The 21,316-nt window shown below is 43.7% G+C and overlaps 1 protein-coding gene across 1 annotated transcript in view; it reads left to right on the top strand.

Moving 5' to 3' along the window:
- si:ch211-67e16.11 overlaps positions 1-20,741 on the top strand; it is a 30,606-nt gene extending 9,865 nt beyond the window's left edge. The window contains exons 4-8 of the mRNA XM_042000984.1: positions 797-967; positions 5,282-5,413; positions 7,954-8,120; positions 9,585-9,857; positions 16,713-20,741. Of these exons, the coding sequence (XP_041856918.1) occupies positions 797-967; positions 5,282-5,413; positions 7,954-8,120; positions 9,585-9,857; positions 16,713-16,889 (920 nt within the window). The 3' untranslated portion in view covers positions 16,890-20,741. The remainder of the gene's footprint in view (positions 1-796; positions 968-5,281; positions 5,414-7,953; positions 8,121-9,584; positions 9,858-16,712) is intronic.
- The last annotated feature ends 575 nt before the right edge of the window (positions 20,742-21,316 follow it).

The raw sequence follows: 21,316 nt of genomic DNA, 5'->3' as shown, positions 1-21,316 counted from the left end.
CAGTTTTAGATCCAGTTCATCTCAGATTGGTGAAGCTCTGTCCATCTTTCCCTCTGAGAGACTCTGCCTCTCTGAAATGCTCCTTTTATACCAGTCATGTTACTGACCTGTTGCCAGGTAACCTGATTAGTTGTTAAATGCTCCTCCAGGTGTTTCTGGTTTGTACCAGGTACTTTTCCAGCCTTTTGTTGCTCCTGTTCCAGCTTTTTCCAGACGTGTTGCTGCATCAGATTCACTATCAGCTCATATTTTCATCTCATGGTGAAACGTCTCAGTTTCATCCTCTGACATGTTTTTATCTTCTACTGGGATTTTTTTACATTTTACATAGCATACTAACTCTATGGGGAGTCGGGTGTTTATTTCACCTGATGATAATGATGATGATGCTACATGAGAGTTGATTGTGAGGTGAGTGAGTCATGGAGAGATTCCAGGTAAAGTCTGTGGACAGTGAGCATCATCAGGATTGATCTGGACATGACAAACATCAGTAACTCAAACTTTCAGCTCCTCACTCTGTAGAAACGGAGATCCTGATTGTGGTGAAATGCAGAGCAGTGCTCATGTGAAACGGAGACCACACACACCTGTAGCCTCGTGAGAACAACTGCTGGGAAAATGTTATCTTACTTTTATGTCAAACACAGGAAATCCACGGATAAAACCTCAAACCCTCGTCTGGCTGCAGCAAATATCTGCAGATTAAGAAATCTGTAATTACTGGTTTGGATTCTCTCAGACTCAGACTATGTGCACCTGCGCCTTTCCTAATTTCTTTTCCTTTTTCTGGCAGACCATGCAGAGTTTGCCAGGTGTCCTGAGCCGCTGTCCATGAGCTCTCCCAGTCTCCCCATCTCCAGCTGCGAGCTGAATAAAAACACAAGACGCTGCCACGAGCAGCCGCTGGCCACTCAGCTGTCCTGCCGCCTCTACCAGACCTGCGACCACGCCGTGCTGATCTCAGGTTGGATCGATTACCTGTTCGTCCACTCACATCTACACCATTTGTTTCTAAATTATTCAAATATTAAAACACGGTTTAGTCAGTGGATGTTTCAAGTCCAGCTACACATATTCTAATGAAGACTTAAATAGGACACATATTACAAGATATGAATTCAATTTTTTGTTTTCTGATGTAATGCGTGTGTGGTTTTCTTGTTTACATGACCATCAGATTTGGGAGTAATGAGATTACTGTAATCTCATCCATCTGTAATCATCATCATCACATTGTAACCTCATTTATTCCTTATTTATTCTTCTCATTATTTATTCTTTTCTTAGTTATGCAACCTGCTAAAGTAAGCCCTATCATATAATATGACAGAGATAAATTATAATGCATCAGGTAGGTGGTAGAAAAAACTTTTTAATTGCCGCCACCACCAGCTTACAACGGGTAATCTCCATGGCGGCGCCTACCCGTTGTTGTACCTGAGTGGCAGAGGCGGCGGAGGAGAAGAGGGTCACAAGCTGGAGTCCTGGTCCGGCTGAGGAAACGGGGGAATCGGCCTCCTCTACCGAGTATTCTTCTGGCAAATGTTTAGTCATTGAACAACAAGCTGGATGAACATTGGAGCAGGATGGCATTTCAACGGGAGATTAACACCTGTAACGTCTTTGCTTCAACGGAAACTTGGCTTGACCCCTCGATCCTGGACTAGGCCATTGTTCCCCGAGGACTCTCCGCTTATCGGCTGGACTGGACTATACATTCAGGAAAGAACGAGGGAGGTGGTGTCTGCTTCATGGTGAACAACAAGTGGTGCTCAGATGTGGGAATTATTTCTACAGACTGTACTCAGGACCTGAAGCACCTCATGATCAGATGCCGGCCTTATTATCTTCCGCATGAGTTCACATCGGTTGTCATGACAGCAGTGTATGTTCCACCACATGCTGAAATGAACGAGGCCATGGAAGAACTGTTTGAAGTTGTCGACAGGGCAGAGACTTCATGGCCAGAGGCGGCGTTTATTGTAGCCGGAGATTTTAACAGCACCAACCTGAGGAAAGTCCTGCCGAGATACCACCAACACATCAGCTACGCGTGGCAGGAATACACTCGATCATGTTTACACCCCTTACACAAACACGTATAAGGCCCTCCTTCGCTCTCCTTTTGGGAAATCTGATCACGTCTCAGTTCTGCTGCTGCCTTCCTATAGACAGAAATTGAAGTGTCACGGACCAATGATGCAGACCATTCAGCGGTGGTCCGTCCAATCAGACTCGGCTCTGTGCGACTGCTTCAGCACGACGGAGTGGGTGTGTTAAAGGATACTGACATGATCACATACACGGACGTGGTCATTGGCTACATCTGGAAATGCATCGATGACGTCGTACCGAGGATTACTGTGCGGATATTTCCAAATCAGAAGCCCTGGGTTAACGGTGAAGTCTGTGCTAAACCTAAAGCACGGACAGACGCCTATAACTCAGGTGACTTGGAGGAGTACAGGAAGTCCAGGTACGCGCTCCGGAGAGCTATATGTAGTGCAAAGAGACAGTACAGGGACAAAGCGGAGTCTTATTATAAGGGCTCCAACACCAGGAGCATGTGGGCCGGATTAAAAACTCTTACTGACTACAAAAAGACTGTAGTATGTACGCTGACATACTACATGTGTGTGTAATGCGCCTGCGCATTGTTGGAGTCAATACGGGAGACCAGGAAGTGGGACTAGCCGATGTGCCTATTGAGGCAAGAGGATACGTTCCTCTGAAAAATGAACTGTCAGTATACAACGGACTGATCCTCAGAGGGAAGAGGATTGTCGTGCTGCGGCAATTAAGAGAAGAGATCCTGCAGAAAATCCACCAAGGCCACCAGGGCCTAGTAAAGTGTAGAGAGAGGGTGGGATCGTCAGTGTGGTGGCCAGGTCTCACAGCAGAGCTAAGCAAGTTAGTGGCGTCATGTCAGGTGTGCTGTGAACTGAGGAGAACACAGCAGAGGGAACCCCTCCTGTCCACGCCACTCCCAAAATGACCCTGGCAGAAAATCGCCATGGACCTCTGTGAGTACATGCACAATAAGTACCTAGTGATATCAGACTACTACTCCAGGTTTATTGAGATCTGCCACTTGCCCTCAACAACAAGTACCAAAGTTATACAAAGGCTTAAGGATGTGTTTGAAAGACACGGGATACCTGAGGAGGTGGTGAGCGACAACGGACCCCAGTTCTCCAGTGTGGAGTTCAAGGAGCTGTTCTTATGGTGTTATGGGAATAACACGCTAAAAGGGGGAGATGTCATGTACGGTAGTATGTGGGCTGACCCGGTGTGTGTAATGCACCTGCGCATTGTTGGAGTCATTATGGGAGACCAGGAAGTGGGACTACGTACGGGTGTTGATGTAATGTGTGTGTTCAAGCTGCACGGAGAAGCAGCCAACAATAAATGAGCAAAGTGCTCGCAGTTATTCCTCCTCTATTTGACTTATTTACATGGTGAAGTAAAATTAGGCAAAGATGGCAAAGTTCAACCCGCCGACCAACTTTCCCTTCGACAAGCCAGGAGAATGGCCGGACTGGAAGCAACGTTTTCTGAGATTCTGAACCGCAACCAAGTTGGACAAAGAGGATGGTGGTGTGCAGGTTAGCAACCTGATATATGCCATGGGCAGCAAGGCAGAGAACATTTTCCGTCGTTTGTGTTCGCAGAAGCTGCGCATGGGGATGACTTCACAAGAGTGCTAACACAGTTTGACGACTACTTTGTGCCCCGACGGAATGTTATACATGAACGCGCGTGCTTCCATCAGCGTGTGCAGAGAGCGGGGAAGAAAGCTGAAACCTTCATCAGGGCTCTGTATGAACTTGCAGAACATTGTGAATTCGGCACGAACCGAGATGGGAATATTCCCGACCGGATATTCGTTGGAATCCTCGACAAAGACGTGTCTCGTAAGCTGAAGCTGACAAAGGACTTAACACTCGCGCTGACCATTGAGACATTCAGGCAGTCAGAGGAGGTCACTACACAGGTCAGCATGCAGGTGAGGCAGCAGGAGTGATACACGAGGTCACCCACAACCGCACCAAGAACAAAGGTCGCCATTTTAAACCGAAGGGGGGAAATAAAGGACAATGTGGACAGTGTGGAAAGGCGCGGCATAACAAAGAAGAGAACTGCTCAGCCAAAAAGTCCAAATGCAACACATGCAACAAAGTAGGGCACTGGAGCAAGGTGTGTCGAAACAGGAAAGCAGTGAGTGAGGTCAGAGAGCAAACTGAACAGCCGCAGCTGAACCAGGTACGGGTGTTGATGTAATGTGTGTGTTCAAGCTGCACGGAGAAGCAGCCAACAATAAATGAGCAAAGTGCTCGCAGTTATTCCTCTTCTATTTGACATATTTACAGATCTGAACACCTTTTATGCCCACTTTGAGAGCACCTTTTCCTGCAGGAAAACAGTAAAATTAAATAGATTTCAATAGATTCACATCATGTGGTCATTTTGTGCAACACTGTGCGCTACTTATGGCTAACGGAGGTGCTGTGTGCTGAGATGGGTGCAGGACACCACGCTGCACACCAGGACACGGCGGCCCAAATAAGGCCGACTTGTTTGCTTCATTTGTTAATGGGAGGAGTTCATATGATGAAACTGGCATGTGAAAAGGGCTGTAGACTTGGGATTTGATCACCTTTATTCCATATTGCAAAACAAAAGGATCAAACTTTTTTAACATAGAGAGCACAAATCTACAGTATTAGACTAGTTAGTTCTGGACTTTTTGTCTAGATAAAATGGCTGAATATGACAGAGAAAGAGTAGCGTGGAGGTATTTTTGCTGCGCTTATTACTTTAGTTTTAACTCATTGTTTTTGTTGTTTAGGTTCCTAGAATACACAGTTTAAGGATGAGATCCCCTCAACATTTTTTACAAAGAACAAGACCAGGACCAGTCAGTTATTGAAATACCAAGCTGAGAAGTCCTGAATCTGTCCAGAAAACACAGTTCCAGACCTGAGTGGCTCCACTTTTACGTTTCATTGCAAAATTTTTAAAAACTTTGTTTCTTACCAAATATGAACTTTGTTGTCCTTCTGCCCGTCTGACTGTAACTCAAGTATCAATCATCCTAAACAGCAGCTCATCCACGTCTTATTTCAGTCCAGCTGTCGTCATGGTAACAGATGGCATGTTCTTACGTCTAGTACAGGAAAGAAAACTGACTGTTGACTTGTGATAACGGCCGTTCTTAGCTGCAGCTGTCTGTAGCTCAGGTTGAACCAAGCCCTTTTCATTTTGTTTTTGTTGGCAGGCGGCTGGCAGCAGCAGATGACGTTCCAGCGTCACGCCCAGAATCTTCAGAGCTTCTATAAAATGCTCAGAAACAACGGTTTCCACAAAGACCACATCAAAACCTTCTTTGCCAGCAGCGTAGAGCTTCCAGGTAGGATACACAATGTTCTGATACAACTCCAAAACAGACAAGTTGGGACACTGAAGAAAATGCTGTTAACAATAAAACTACAGGTATTTCTACGTTGACTTTTATTTCATAGCAGACAATCTGAACTTATGAAATAAACTTAAAAACATTTTTTAAAGATTGCAGTCAGACCAATTTAAGTCTAATAATGAGGTTAAAGATCAAAATGATATTGTAAACGTATGATGTCAAACAGAACACTGTAATGGGGATTAAGTCCAAATCATCCATAAGTCCAACATTTGAGGATCAAAAATTTGTCTCCAAATGTGAGAAAGATTCTGCATCAACAGTCAGAATGTCATGAAACCGTTCGATCAGTCTGGAGGAATTTTAGTCTAAGCTGGACATGATGATCTCTGATCCCTCAAACGGACCTTTATCCAGAACCATCATCATCACCAGCTGATGGAGCCACATGAACCAGGATCACTATGGAAACCTTCATTAGTCTCTACAAAACAGACTTACATTCACAGATGTCACTTCAGACTTTACTGAGCAGAAAAGAAGCTGCATGTTAACCTGGTCCAGAGCTCCAGAGTCCACTTCTCTAGACTCGAAGGAATCTGGGATGGACCATCACACAGTGGAAACCTGGACTGTGGGCAGACCGACCAGAACAAGTGCAAAAACCCGGTTTTATGATGATACTGGGTTAGATTTGGGTTCTGTGATGGTATGGGTTTAAATCAGGGGTGTGTGATGGGACAGGGTCAGATCAGGGTTCAGTAACAGTATGAGGTCAGATCGGGGGTCTGTGATAGTACGGGGTGGGATCGGTGGTCTGTGACGGTACGGGGTTGGATCAGGGGTCTGTGATGGTACGGGGTTGGATCGGGGGTCTGTGACGGTACGGGGTTGGATCAGGGGTCTGTGATGGTACGGGGTTGGATCGGGGGTCTGTGATGGTACGGGGTGGGATCGGGGGTCTGTGACGGTACGGGGTTGGATCGGGGGTCTGTGATGGTACGGGGTTGGATCGGGGGTCTGTGACGGTACGGGGTTGGATCAGGGGTCTGTGATGGTACGGGGTTGGATCGGGGGTCTGTGATGGTACTAGGTTGGATTGGGGGTCTGTGATGGTACGGGGTTGGATCGGGGGTCTGTGATGGTACTGGGTCGGATCGGGGGTCCGTGGTGGTACGGGGTTGGATCGGGGGTCCGTGGTGGTACGGGGTTGGATCGGGGGTCCGTGGTGGTACTAGGTTGGATTGGGGGTCTGTGATGGTACGGGGTTGGATCGGGGGTCTGTGATGGTACTGGGTCGGATCGGGGGTCCGTGGTGGTACGGGGTTGGATCGGGGGTCCGTGGTGGTACGGGGTTGGATCGGGGGTCCGTGGTGGTATGGGGTAGCGTTATGCAGGTGGTGTAATCAACTAACAGGAACCAGGTGAACAGAGAGAAATAACAAAGGAACACACTCTTCAAAATAAAAAAGTTAGACTTACCAGGATCAGACTTCTGCCGTATTAATACAGAAAAGCTCTGAAATTTTCCAGCAACATCTTCTGTTTTCATCTTTTTCAAGTTGTGTGTGTCTGTATATTTTATCTGGGTGTGTCTATATAATCACCAAATTTTGCCATAACTTAAAAAACAAAAACAAAACAAACAAAAATAAAAACCCCACAATGTTTTTTATGTTAATTGGGCTATTTGATGCACCGTCATTGGCTAGTTTTTTTACGAAGTAGTAGTAATAGACTAATAGTGCGCTCCAGTTATCTTCGAAAGTTGTTTCCTGAAGTAATGTTTGCCGGAAACGATGAAGTGACCATATTTTTCCAAACAGAGAACTCGTTAGTCGTAAAGGACCCCGAGATTCTAGATTTAAAGATGGCTGTGGCCAGTACCACCTGTAGGTATTTATTAAATATCTTTATATGTTATATGCAAGTTGTTATCAATAACTACATTTAAGGTGGGGTTGTTAGTGAAAAGTCGCATCAATATGTGGTTCATTAATCATTATCACCAGGCTTGGCTGGTGTTCCCATGGGGCACATTTTTACAATTGATTTGTAATTTTCTAGTTTTACAGGGTCTTTTATTAACTCATCAAAGCCTCAAACAGCATGTTTGAAATCTATTTTCTGTTACATCTGTTGGCATAAGGTTTTTTTTTTTAATAGTAGAGGAAAATAATTCTTTTTAACAGCATTCTAAACCTAATGTGCTTCTATATCTAAATACTGAATTATAAATCTAGAATTTCTCTTCTTATAAATTAAAAATTCCCTTGATAAATGGGGCCCTCTCACACCAAGCCTGTTACTACATCCTGGTGCTGGGAATGGGCACATTTAAGCAGCATGGCTGAGGAAGAGGAGGGTACAGGTACTGGATTGGCCTGCCTGCAGTCCTGACCTGAGACGACCACGATCCCGTATTGTTGGACACCTGAAGACGTGCTTGTTTTTAGTCATGAGAATGAATGGAAACATTAGTGTAAAAAGCTTCATGTCTGACTCCTCTCCTCTGTTCCCTCCTCTTACAGACGATGTAGAAGGTGTTTACCCAGCCACAGAGAAGGTGGCGATCCGTAACCACGTGTCCTACGTCTGCAGGAAGCGGCACTGTGCTGACACGCTGGTTCTGTACCTGAACTCGCCAACACGCAGCGATGGCACCATGCTGCTGTGGGACACCAACATGAACGGAATCGTAAGAGAAACACAAAGCAGAACAACATGTTGGTGTGTTTAAGGTTCATGTGATCCCGGTGTGCTGGCTGTGCAGCACACTCAATTGAAAACTAAAGGTGACAAAGTCTGTGCGAAAGTGGCTCCCACTCTCTGGAACTTCCGTCCTCTGAGCCTGAGATGCGTAGACTTGGTGACCTTTTTAAGGGTGAATTCACACCAGGGTACTCTGGGGGACTTGGTTCAGTTGGGTGGAGAATTCTGAAAAATGTCTCACCTTTCTTTACTTTGCTTTCATACTAAACTTGACTGCATTAGTGGACCAAACCGCCTGCGCTACATCACACTTAAACCTGCTGCTTGCTAGGAAGAGATATTCCCCGAGGCGACCACTGAACAAGATGATGAAAATCCAGCCCACTGATTGTCCAGGACTGAAAACGTCTCGTTCACCGCTAGTAAACAATGGATCAATAATAAATTTCTGCAGTCTGGTTTCTGGTTTAACTTTGGTGTTCAAACTTGATCCGGTTTTACCAGAATCTGTCCAGAATGAGGCAGCCAGATATCCAACATGTTGATCTACATCACTTCCTCCCTTTGGTCCAGTGAATTGTTTGCTTTCACACTGCAAGCAAACCACACCAGAGCTCAATTGAACCAAGACCCCCAGTTTCCAAGCAGATCAGAGTTCACCTCTTTGGTGCGTCTCACTGCTTCAAATGGACCAGACTATCTGTGAGTAATTTGGACCATTTTCTGGGCCCTAGCAGATGCATACCCTGACCTAGCAAATGGAGCAGTACCACCGGAAACCACGGGGGCAGTGTGGAACAATGAAGCTAATGTCCGATCAGTGAAAGAATAACTGGACCACCACTCCACGCCTCTTATCTCGTTGTCTGACACAAATGTCAGAGGTGAACTCTGCACTTCCCTCTGGTGGATAGATCGGCTAACAACCACACTAATGTAAAGGACACATGAAAGGGTAGTGATGTTTGAAATGTACATATGTAACTATTTCCGTAGTAACGAAAGCCTAAATGGGCCTTTAGGGTTTCAGGAAAAGAGGTGCTCTCTGGAGAGATAAGTAAAATTTTATGTATATAGCATCATTCAAGATAAAAATCACAAAGGGCTTCAAAATAAAATACAAGTAACATGAAAATATAAAACATATCAAGAAAAGCAACTTTATATAAAAGCAATTATTGGATATAATCTCTGGGTGTCTTTTTTTAAATAAACATTTGTGGTAAATACTACTGCAACACTCTGAAAACACAGTATGTTTTCCTCTCCAGTACTGTGATTTTAAACTGTGCTTGTATTCCGTACATATTTTATACTGTTTATTGCTTATTTTAGTATATTATGCCTGCCCTTTAAGGACTTATTTCTGTTCCAAGAGTTGTAGAAGTTGTTCTGTATAAAAGTCTGTCTGAAAGTCTGACTGTAAATGTCTCTGTTTGTCTTTACTCAGGCAGATCTGAAGGAGCGGTACTCCGTGAACGAGCTGCTGGCCGATCTGGCCGGCTGCAGAGCCACTCGTGTCCTGCTCTTTGTGGATCAGAGCTACAGTGGTGTCCTGTCAAAGAGGCTGCGAGGGTCCAAGAAACACTTCAACGTGGTTCTGATTCAGAGCCAGACCCGGCAGACCTACGCCTACCAGAACCAGAGGTTGAGCCCGGGCTGGGATGAGAGCAGCTGGTCACTCATCAGCCCTACCACCTGCCTGCTGGACCACCTGGGGAAGGCAAGTTTTTACACCAGTGTTTCTTAAGCTTTTCCAAAATTAAAAAAAAAAAAAGCTAAAACTTTTCAGCTAAAGCTAAAGTTTGCATTTTAATTCAGGGTCCACATGCTGCACAATCTGATACCCAGAGGGTCAAAGCTAGGGATGGTACTTTTTCATGGGGGAAGTAGTAAATGTTGCCCTGGTTCCTGGGGTATGCGACTGGAACATTGGGGTGGGTGCTGGCCTACACTGGGTGGTTGTCTGGGGGGGCTTCCTGGCATAGTGCGGGCCCTTGGTGGGGGGTGGGGCTTCCTCTGGGCTCTTGGGGCTCGGGGCCCTTCGCTCTCGCTGCCCTGGATGGCCGGTGCCTGGCGGGATTGACGGCTGCGGATCTTGGCCCACCAGGGCCTGTGCCCTGTGACCGCAGGGGGATCTGACTGGGGCCTTCCTCTGCCCCCTTCGGGGTGAGTCCGGGGTGGTCTTCATGGTGGGGTAGCTTGGGTTTATGCTCCGGGATTGCTGCTGATCACCCGGGTCTCTTTGCTGGCCTAGACTGCCTGTAGCCTCTGTGGAGTCGTGGTCATATTTGCAGGATCACATTTATCTCTGATCACTCCTCATTCCTCATCCTCTGCATGTTGACAGTCACTGAGTTGTCCAGTGGGTTTATACACTAAGAACTACCTTTGTTTAGGGTGTTTGTGTGCGTGTGTCTGTGTGTGTGTGTTTCTGGTACTTTGGTTGTTGTTGTGATACATGTTGTTGCTATCCTGGTTATTTTTTTAGGAACTCCTGATGATTGTCAGCTTAGTTTACCTCTGAAAGCTGTAGGAAATTCTCTGTTGTGTTTCTGTACAGGTGTAGCAGCTGGTTGTCTGGTGTTAGGTTAGATTGAAGCTTGTTGCGTCTATCTGCTGGATCTATGTCTCCTCTTCCCGTTTTCTATTTTCCTTTTTACTTTTCTTCATTACTGTCCTTTTTTTATCCCCTCCGGTCAGGTCCAGCAAGATTACATAAATTCCACAATTCAAAATAAATAAGATGAAACAACATTTTTTAATAAATAAAAAAATTAAAAAAATATATGATTATCAAGAGGAGCCTTATACCCATAAAGCTCCTCTTGGCAAAGCAAATTTGTTTTTTATACAACGCAGCAGCCAGACCATCATTCTGCCCTCACCATGCTGGACAGGACAAGTTTAAAAAAAAAAGAAAAAGAAAAAAAGAGGACTCGTCTGTCCATGTTCATGCCGTCAGGTGGACATGGGGAGACATCATCTGTGTTTACATATGTTTTTGGACTTTGTGTACTTGGTCTTTTATTTGTTGTCTTAACTGTTTGTGTTGGTGATAGAAATGGTTTTACTGAGCTGGTAGCTGAGATTCTGGACTTTCTGTGGATACCACACATGTTTATAGTTACATCTACAGACCTGACGCTACACCCGGAAATGAGATGTTAACCCTTAACTCCCGGTAGCGGAGGCTGCAGGTGCAACAGGTGAAGCTAAACAGTCAAACTAAGAATGAAAGGTTAGAGAATTTATATCCAGAAATGTGGATAATGAAGCAGTGAAGCTGCATGGATGGAAGTTATTGTGCATATTGTGAATATTTCTCTCTCCTCACCATCTAGAAGCTGTGAGATTCTCATCCTGCTTTCTGTCTGTTCACCTGATGCTGATATTCATCACATATTGTTCCTTCTGTGTTTAGAAGGAAGCAGCTTCACAGCTTTAAACTCATCCTGCTGACTTTTTACCTTTTAGTTAGTAAATCCTGAACATTTCATCCTTCTTTCTCGTAAATATTTGATTTTATAAATATATATGAAGAAATATTTTAACTGTTGCTGTTCAAAGAGAAAACTGCTGGTAAATCTGTTTAGTGCAGGGGTCTGCAGCCTTTCCAATCCAAAGAGCCATTTTTCTCTCAGCCAGCTAAATAAAACTCCTTTAGAGACGCAAATGTTACAAAACCTTTTAAAAACAGACAACTTATAATTTCAGATAAATATCTACTAGAGGAAATTTGTTATTTTTGTCGAACCACGTTTTTATTTATTTTTTCAGGTTTTAAAATAAAGAAAAAACATAAAACTTTTGAAGTAGACAGACTTCCTTCTATGCAATGGACATATTTGTGAAAAATTGTGTATAAAGAAAAATATATGAATAAAAAAATTCTATAATTTCCAACGTAATGACATAAAAAAATAGATACAAAAATTATAGATTAAAATTATATTAATGGTTAGATTAAAATGAGATTATAATTATAGATTAAAAATATTACAGATACTTTTAGTGTCATTATGTTGTGGAAATTCAATGTAATTATTCCATGAATAAAACTGAAAAATGCTACCTGCATTTGTTATTATATTTATATTTAAAAACAGTTCTTTAGCATTTTTCACCATTGTGGAAGGTCCAGAGGAACACAGGGTGCAGACTCCAGATTTAGTATTTGTAAACCTAAATTTACAGCATTTTCTTCATATAGCAGTAGGACTTCTTTTAAACGAAAAGGGCATTTTGCATATATTCAAGGGCCAAGATCCAAGATGAAACATCCAGTCTCCAAGAATATATCAGGAAGATGGCCCCAAGGGATGAAGCACTGAGTGAATGCCTCAGGCAATGGAACCTAGAGGAGAATGAAATGGAGGAACCATCATGGGAGGACAAGCCCCTGCATGGGATGTATCACCGACAGATAGCCGAAGTGGTGGATATGAGATGTCCAACCACTGGCAGGAGAGACTTGGACTGAAGACAGCACATAGATGCTAATCATGGCAGAACAGGAGCAAGCCTTGAGTACCAGGGCAATGGAGGCCAAGATCTACCACACCAGGCAGGACCCCAGGTGCAGGCTGAGAGGGCCCTGAAACAATCCAGCACCTCACAGCATGTGTGTGAAATACTGGCAGGCAAAGAATACATGGAATGCCATAACTAGTCGGCATCGTGTACAGAAACATTTGTGCAGAATTTGGACTGAAGACCCCTAGGTCACAATGGGAAACACCTCTCAAGGTGGTGGAGAATGAGAGGGCTAAGATCCTGTGGGACTTCCAGATATAGACTGACAGTATGGCAGTGGCCAACCAACCAGATATTGTGATCATGGAAAAAAAAAACAAAAAACATTTTTGACGTCTTCATCAGTTGTACCTGCATCTTTAGCTGTTGTAAAGAACAGAAATGTTCTTTAACCCCTCACTACAAAAAATGACTACTTATATTAATCAACTTAATAAAACCTTACTCGGTCAGGCTCAGCCCGAAAGGGTAACATGGGCCCCCCCTCCCGTGGGCTCACCACCTGCTGGAGGGGCCATAGGGGTAGGGTGCAGTGTGAGAGGCGAGGACCCTGATGGTCTGATCCTTGGCTGCAGAAGCTAGCTCTAGGGATGTGGAATGTCACCTCTCTGGTGGGGAAGGAGCCTGAGCTGGTGTGCGAGGTTGAGCAGTTCCGGCTAGATATAGTTGGACTCACCTCAACACATGGCTTGGGCTGTAGAACCACTGTCCTTGAGAGGGGCTGGACCCTCTTCCATTCTGGAGTTGCTCCAGGTGACAGGCGCCGAACAGGTGTGGGCATGCTTATTTTCCCCCGACTTGGCGCCTGTATGTTGAAGTTTACCCCGGTGGACGAAAGGGTAGCCTCCCTCCGCCTTCAGGTGGGGGGACGGGTCCTGACTGTTGTTTGTGCTTATGCACCAAATAGCAGTTCAGAGTACCCACCCTTTTTGGGGTCCTTGGAGGGGGTGTTGGAGAGCACTCCTTCTGGGGACTCCTTCGTTCTGCTGGGGGACTTCGAGGGGCGTGATTGGGAGGAATGCCCCCCCCGATCTAAATCCGGGTTGTGTTTTGTTGTTGGACTTCTGTGCTTGTCATGGATTGTCCATAACGAACACCTTGTTCAGGCATAAGAGTGTCCACATGCGCACCTGGCGCCAGGACACTCTAGACCGCAGTTCGATGATTGACTTTGTAGTCGTATCGTCCGATTTGCGCCCGCATGTCTTGGACACTTGGGTGAAGGCGGAGCTGTCAACTGATCACCACCTGGTGGTGAGCTCGCTCAGATGGTGGGGGAGGATGCTGGTCAGGCCTGGCAGACCCAAGCATGTTGTAAGGGTCTGCTGGGAACTTTTGGCGGAGTCCCCTGTCAGAAAGAGTTTCAACTCCCACCTGCGGCAGAGCTTCAAACATGTGCCGGGTGAGGAGGGGGAAATTGAGACCGAGTGGGCTGTGTTCCGTGTCTCTATTATCGAGGCGGCCAGCCACAGCTGTGGCCGCAAGGTCGTTGGTGCCTGTCGTGGTGGTAACCCCCAAACTTGTTGGTGGACACCAGAAGTAAGGGATGCCGTCAAGCTGACGAAGGAGTCCTATCGGGCCTTTTTGGCGTGTGGGACTATAGAGGCAGCTGATGGGTATCGGCAGGCTAAGCGGAACACAGCTTTGGCGGTCGCTAAGGCAAAAACTCAGGCATGGCAGGAGTTGGGAGAGGCCATGGAGAGTGACTTCCAGATGGCTTCGAGGAGATTCTGGTCCACCATCCAGCTGCTCAGGAGGGGAAAGCAGTGCTCGATCAACACTGTGTACAGTGAGGATGGGGGGCTGCTGACCTCAACTCGGGATGTTGTGAGCTGGTGGAGAGAATACCTTCTCAATCCCACCAACACATCTTCCGATGAGGAAGCAGAGTCTGGGGTAGCTGGTGTTGGCTCTCCCATCTCTGGGGCTGAGGTCGCTAAGGTGGTTAAAAAGCTCCTCAGTGGCAAGGCCCCGGGGATAGATGAGGTCCACCCAGAGTTCCGTATGGCTCTGGATGCTGTAGGGCTGTCTTGGCTGACACGCCTGTGCAGCATCGCGTGGACATCGGGGACAGTTCCCCTGGACTGGCAGAATGGGGTGGTGGTCTCCCTCTTCAATAAGGGGGACCGGAGGGTGTGCTCCATCTACAGGGGAATCACACTCCTCAGCCTCCCTGGTAAGGTCTATTCAGGTGTGCTGAGGAGGAGGGTTCGTTGGATAGTCGAACCTCGGATTGAGGAGGAGCAGTGTGGTTTTCATCCCGGTTTTGGCTCCTGGACACCTCCCTGGTGAGGTGTTCCGGGCACGTCCCACTGGAAAGAGGCCCCGGGCAAGACCAGGACACACTGGACGGACTACATCTCTTGGCTGGCCTGGGCATGCCTCGGGATCCCTCCAGATGAGCTGGTGAATGTGGCTGGGGAGAGGAAAGTCTGGATTTCCCTGCTTAGGCAGCTGCCTCCGCAGCCCGACTCCAGATAATCGGCAAACAATGGATGGCTGGATGGAACCTTGAAGGGAAATGTCACCATTAACATACAGTCATTTTAATATATAATATATATTAAATCATGATAAACCAATGATACACAGTACATCATCATCCTTATGGCTGTAGTGATTTTGAATTATAAAATCTTTATGTGATCACTTTGATTGATTGCAACTGCATAGTTTGTGATGTTAGAGGAAATGTAAAGAAAATGTAGAGGAATTTTTCTTTTTTCATTTTAATCGCAACCAATGTTAAAATTAGTATGGTCCTTTTATTCTTTTTTTTTTTTTGGAGGGATCTGTATCAAACCTTCTTCTTCTTATTATTATTATTGTTAGTCTGTAGAATATTATGTGACAGTCAAATAAACACTTCATTATGTAGTATTATGACTGATATGATATTAATCTAATATGTAGATCAAGCCACATCTCCAAGAAGTAAAGCTCACCTTCCTCTTCACCTTCATCTCCTCCTCTCTCTGAACTATCTGCAGCTTTGATTCTGTCACCTGACAAAATAACGCATTGATTTATGAAAAGGAAACACATTTTTTGGCTTAGTGGCTGCTATTGTTACCATTATTCATGACACAATGGCAGTTGGAAAATAATCTATTTGTAACTTAAACTTTAACACTGGCTCACTCTAAAATACCTCCTGATTTCCTCCTTTCTTTTCTTCACTCCTGAAGTTCTGAATGAAGGCAAGTTAGAACCAGCACTCAACAGAGTGATTGACAGCAGTGACAGCCAATCACATAGCAAGAAACGCAAACTTGGAGCCAATCAAAACAATGTAAATTGTTTATAAGGCGGGGTTTAAAGCAGAGCTGCTGCTGTGAGAGCACAGTAACTCTCAGCTGTCCTTTAATAATAATAATAATAATAATACATTTTATTTTAAAAAAGCGCCTTATCAAAGCACCCAAGGACACTGTACAAACATAAGACACTAAAAGTAAGCAAAACATTAAAAGCACAAAACAGAATAAGTGATAGAGGAAGGAAACACTGTGGAAAGATGTATATGGACTTAGGGGGGATAAGACTGTCTGAACAGATGAGTTTTGAGTCTGGATTTGAAGAGAAGGAAGGAGTCCACTGTACGGAGATCAGGAGGGAGGGAATTCCAGAGATGAGGAGCCGAGCGACTAAACGCCCTGCTCCCCATTGTTGCCAGACGTGCCGGGGGAACGGAAAGCTGATGGGTATGGGAGGAACGCAGTGTGCGAAAAGTTGTAGGGACAATCAAGGAGTTGGTGGATATTGGTAAGGACATGTCCCAATCGTCCCTACCCAATTCTACGCCCACGGTACTAACCAGTTGGAGGCAGAGTAGGGTATGCAGGTATAACTGAATGGTTCACATCACTGGTGTTTAGAAGTGGGTATACGCAATGCTGACAGAAAAAAAAGTGGGTATACGCTGTATACCCGTGTATAGCCTGGACTACACCACTGGTCTATCCTCATTTGAGAAACGATCTCCACCAATATTTTTTTATGCTGGGTCTCATGAACATTTCTCTAATCTCTGTCTTTTCAGGGTTCTGAGGTGTCTCGCCTCTTGGAACCGTGGAGCGGCCTCCTGAATGTGACGCTGGCGGGCGCACCCTGCAACGCTACGCCACCGCTGACGGACAGTGAGCTGAGGCGGGAGTACCAGGGCTGCCAAAACCTGCCAACTGCTCTCTGGCACCAGAAACACAGGAGGACCAACTGAGCGAGACGTCCAGACCTTCTGGGAGACAGGCAGAGGACAAATCATGGACACACACAGGACACACACAAGCGTTTCCACTACAAGTCTGCATATTTGTCGCTGTGTGTGTGTTACTGAAGACTTCAGTTTCAGTGTGTCGAACACTAGTATGTGTGTTAATGACGTAACTCTGTGGTGATGACAGCTCGTCCCGATGGGATGTCTTGAGCATCCTGTCATCAGTGTGTTTGTGTTTTTGAGTTCAGCAAGAGGGCAGGTGGTCTCCAAGGCTAACGCTAGTTTACGCTGTGGACAGAGTGAGTGAGTGTGTGTGTGTGTATAAAACGCATCTCCTGGGCACTTTAACATCTCAAATCCAATCATCCATCTCTATTTTTGTCTTTAAGTCCGTGTCCTCATATGTTCTTGTCTAAACCTCAACTCTAACTTCATTCATTTCTTTACTTGTTCTCGCTATTTTTTTCTTCACTTTTCCCCTTATTCCTTTTTCTTCAGTCTTTTCTTTCATTTTTATTTAGTATATTTCTTGTTTGCCACTGACTTTCTTTTTATTTGTTTTATCTTTGTTTTTATCATCTAAAAGAAACAACACGGAAACATACAGCAACTTTTCTTTCATGTGGTCACTTTGTGCATACAAAATGGCAAAAATGAAAAACTGCACTTTTTTACAGAAATGAAAAAGCATAATTTCTATTTATTTCAGCCAAGTGTTTTACCCATAGCCCACCTATAACGTAGGTAAGAACCAGCAGAAACATGCTAACAAACTATAAAATTTAAACACAGAGCCTTTGAAACTGAGAGCAACAATTTGTAAAGTCTTGGAAAAATTTGAATAAATTAATAATTTCTTAACCATCTTTGAGACAGCTGGAAGCTCTAAAAAGATAAGTCTAATAATTGTTTTAGAAGTCATGATTATCAATAACTGAATCCAGATGTAATACCATTCCTTCCTAGCTGTTGTAGCTATCAGGCTAAAACAACATGCTAACAACATGCTAACTGTGCATGGTTCAACTCTGTTGTGAGTCAAATAATCAACTATGTGTATCAGGGCAAACAGAGCTAGCTATCTGAAATTTATATAAATACATTTGGTTTTAGTCGACTGTAAATCTCCATCCACAACAAAGATGAAAGGTAACGAGTTAGCAGACATGCTAACGGAAAACATCAAGCTAATGATGCATCATCTATCTTTTTCTTTATAGATTAAAGTATTTTAAGAAATTACACAAACACCTGCTGCATGTTCATCAGATCTGTGTTTTTAAGTTATAATTTGGTTTGTAGAATCACTTTTAAATATGTTTCTGTCACTGATAAATCCAGTAGGAAGACCAAAACCTACAGTGTGACTTCCCAAATTACCCATTTGAGGCTGTCAGAGAAAAGACACTGAATAAGCAGATTAAAGCCGTTTCACATGGGAAGAGTTCGGTAGACTTGATAAAGATGTATGTGCTGTCTTGGAAATGCAATGCTAGTTTCCATCTGTTTGGCAGAAGCAGTCATCTGACAATACTCTTATGCTGCATTGTTTTTTTTTTTCCTATTTTGTACCAGAGTTGATGCCATACAAAGAAAACACCATTTTCAGTCTCTTCCTCTTTGTCTTCTTTGTTGGCATAATTTCCACAAATAGCAACTACTGAAAACAAACAACTGCTTCAGTGCCCGTATAGGCTACATGTCTCTCTGTTGCCTACTTGATATGCAGACCTTGTCTAAAGTTACTTTAACCTCAGCTTCTGAACTGTCCAGCAGGTCAGGTGACATTTAAAATGACTTCATATACTCAAGGTCCATTATTCCCACCATTTAAATGCAAAGAAACATTGGCTCTAAGTTTTAAGTTCTGGGCTAGCCAAACATGGCCTTGCCTTGCATTGGTCCAATAGCGTGGATTTGGCTTTAAAAAAAAAAAAAAAAAAAAAAACATACAAGAACTTTGGTTAGTTTTTTTTTTTTTTTTTTTATGCCTTAAGTGTAATAAAACTCCTGGTCTGAGATTTAAAGTGATGTAGCTCAGGAAATTCAGTGCATGTGCACCTACCTCCCTAGTTTCTCTGCAAAAGGAGTCTGTAACAGTGTCACAACTAAACAGTATGGCTCACAGAAGTCGCTGTTATGTTTTTATTTTTTTAGTTTTATTTGGTCCGTTTTCAGGACAAAGGAACAAAGAAGAAGCCAGGATGTAGTTAATGTCCACACACAGACATTTATGCGTAAACACACTGGTCCCTAGATACTTTTGAAAACTTCAGCCGTACATATCTTCATGTGTTATCCCTGTAAGCTTTGAGCTCTAATCTGGAGAAATGCACACCAGTTCAGTTAAAACAAGCTTCAGTTGGGATTAAGACTTTTCAAGACAAATCCTACATTGTTTCTGCTCACGGAAGTACGCGTTTTGGTGCTTTTTGCATTGTTTCTACATGTGTTTGGTGTAAACAAACTGTGGCTGGCCATTTAACTCTATCATGTACTAGATTAGGGATGGGTAATGTCGGTCTTAGAGTACTGCAGTACAGCAGATTTTAGATGTTTCCCCGTTTGAACACATTCTTCCTACAAGCCCAGTGTACCCAGTTGTTTTCAGTTCCTTGTTTAGCAACCACAGTATTTACAAGTAAAACAAAAAAATAGCTACATCTTTAACAAACCCATGGACTTGTCTACATTAAGCTAGTTTTACCACTACTTCAAGGCCCATTTATGCTTTGTGCTAAAGAAAGATAGAGAACGTTCTGTCCACCTCTTTTGTCCTTTACATGCGTGATTTGGTTCGCATGTAAACCCCCCAACCCTGGAACCATTTCAATACTGAAAGGTTTACTATAATAACATTTATTACTGTTGGGATGGTTTTCATTGGTGCATTTCCTAAAACGTTTAATATGTTTAAAAATGACAAGAGGTTTCAAAGTACTGTGTAAAATCTACATTTTGTGCCATTTTTATTTAACTATTTCATGATAAAATTGGGCTTTACTACTTTATATAGGGACAACTTTTTAACCAAAGGATTATAATATAAATAATATCTATTGTGTTTAATAGGAAAATATCAAATATCTGCTCCTATTTTTTACTTTTCCCTTTAACAATAATTTTCCCCACACATTATGTAATTAACTTACTTTAATTCCAATAAACACTACAGATCATATGTCAGTGATTATTCTATTCTACAGTCATTTAGCAGAAACTTTTATCCAAAGCGACTTACATTTGAAAGTAAGAACAACGCCAGCAAGAATTCAACCAAGATGGACGTCGTCATTAAGTGGTAGTCAGACTGCTGGAGTCCAGTTGGACCAGGTGCTGTCATGTAATGCTTGAGGCTGATGAGTTCTCTTGCCAGGACCAAGATTGCGGATGTGTTGGTGTATCACAACGACTGGCAGTGTTGGTGTATATATGTATGTCTACGTCCACACAGTCCACCACCGTTTACCAAGCTGCCTCTATATATGAGGTTATTATTAGTTTTCAAGGCTATATTTGTTATTATTGAAAACAGATATCGGTACTTGGATGTGAACTCTGAAATCTGCACTGCCCTCTAGTGGATGAAATGTCTAATAATCATGCCAGTGTAAAGGACCCATTGGAGTGTGTCAGTAGTGATGTTTGACAGCATTTGACATGGATGTGCCTATTTACGTACATAAAGGAAACATAAATGAGCCTTCATGATTATTCCCACGTGGTTTTTGCTTCTGTAAGTATGCAGTCTGTTGTTTTTAAACGTGTGTAAACCAGTGGTTCCCAAACTGTTTCTGCAAAACTCCCTTTTCATAGACAATAATAATGTAAAAAATAAAAAAAACTGTAATGTTTTATCAAGGAATTTGTTTGAATGAGTAAAATTTACCTGTCCTAGGCACTCAGTGTCGAGACAGCCAAACCAGAACCACTGACATGAAGAAAACGACACAGTTTTCATGGTTTGGAGTCGAGAGCTTAATCAGCTGGAGTCAAGTAGAAGGTGGAAGAGATACAGTCAAGAATCAGAAGACAGATTAGTTGGCAGTGTTCATAAGTAAGAAATGAAGCACTGAAGCTGCCCTCCCTGCTACTCAGACTGGATATAGCATTTTAATAAGTGCACAACGTGTGTATGTGCTAAAACACACGAAACATGCACAGTGTTAACCCGTCCTTACACTTCCAGCATATATGATGTTCTGCACTGTGATTTTTGTCTACGTCTGTACCGTGAACCTGTAAACCACAGGCCAGTGTGCAGCTGCTTCCCCTTCTCTTGTGTGATGTGCACATGTGTCGTTTTACTGATTTTACATTAGAAGGTTGTTCATTTCAAATATGAAATTTCACTTTCCAAATGAGAGGGACATTTCAGAGCAGAAAATGACAATATGTGCATACTCAGCTTGTGTTATGACCTGTACAGT

This window comes from Melanotaenia boesemani, chromosome 12 (genome assembly GCF_017639745.1).
Source record: "Melanotaenia boesemani isolate fMelBoe1 chromosome 12, fMelBoe1.pri, whole genome shotgun sequence".
NCBI classification, from domain to species: domain Eukaryota; kingdom Metazoa; phylum Chordata; class Actinopteri; order Atheriniformes; family Melanotaeniidae; genus Melanotaenia; species Melanotaenia boesemani.
The sequence above is the reverse complement of the archived record's forward strand: the minus strand, read 5'-3'. Positions and strand labels throughout refer to the sequence as shown.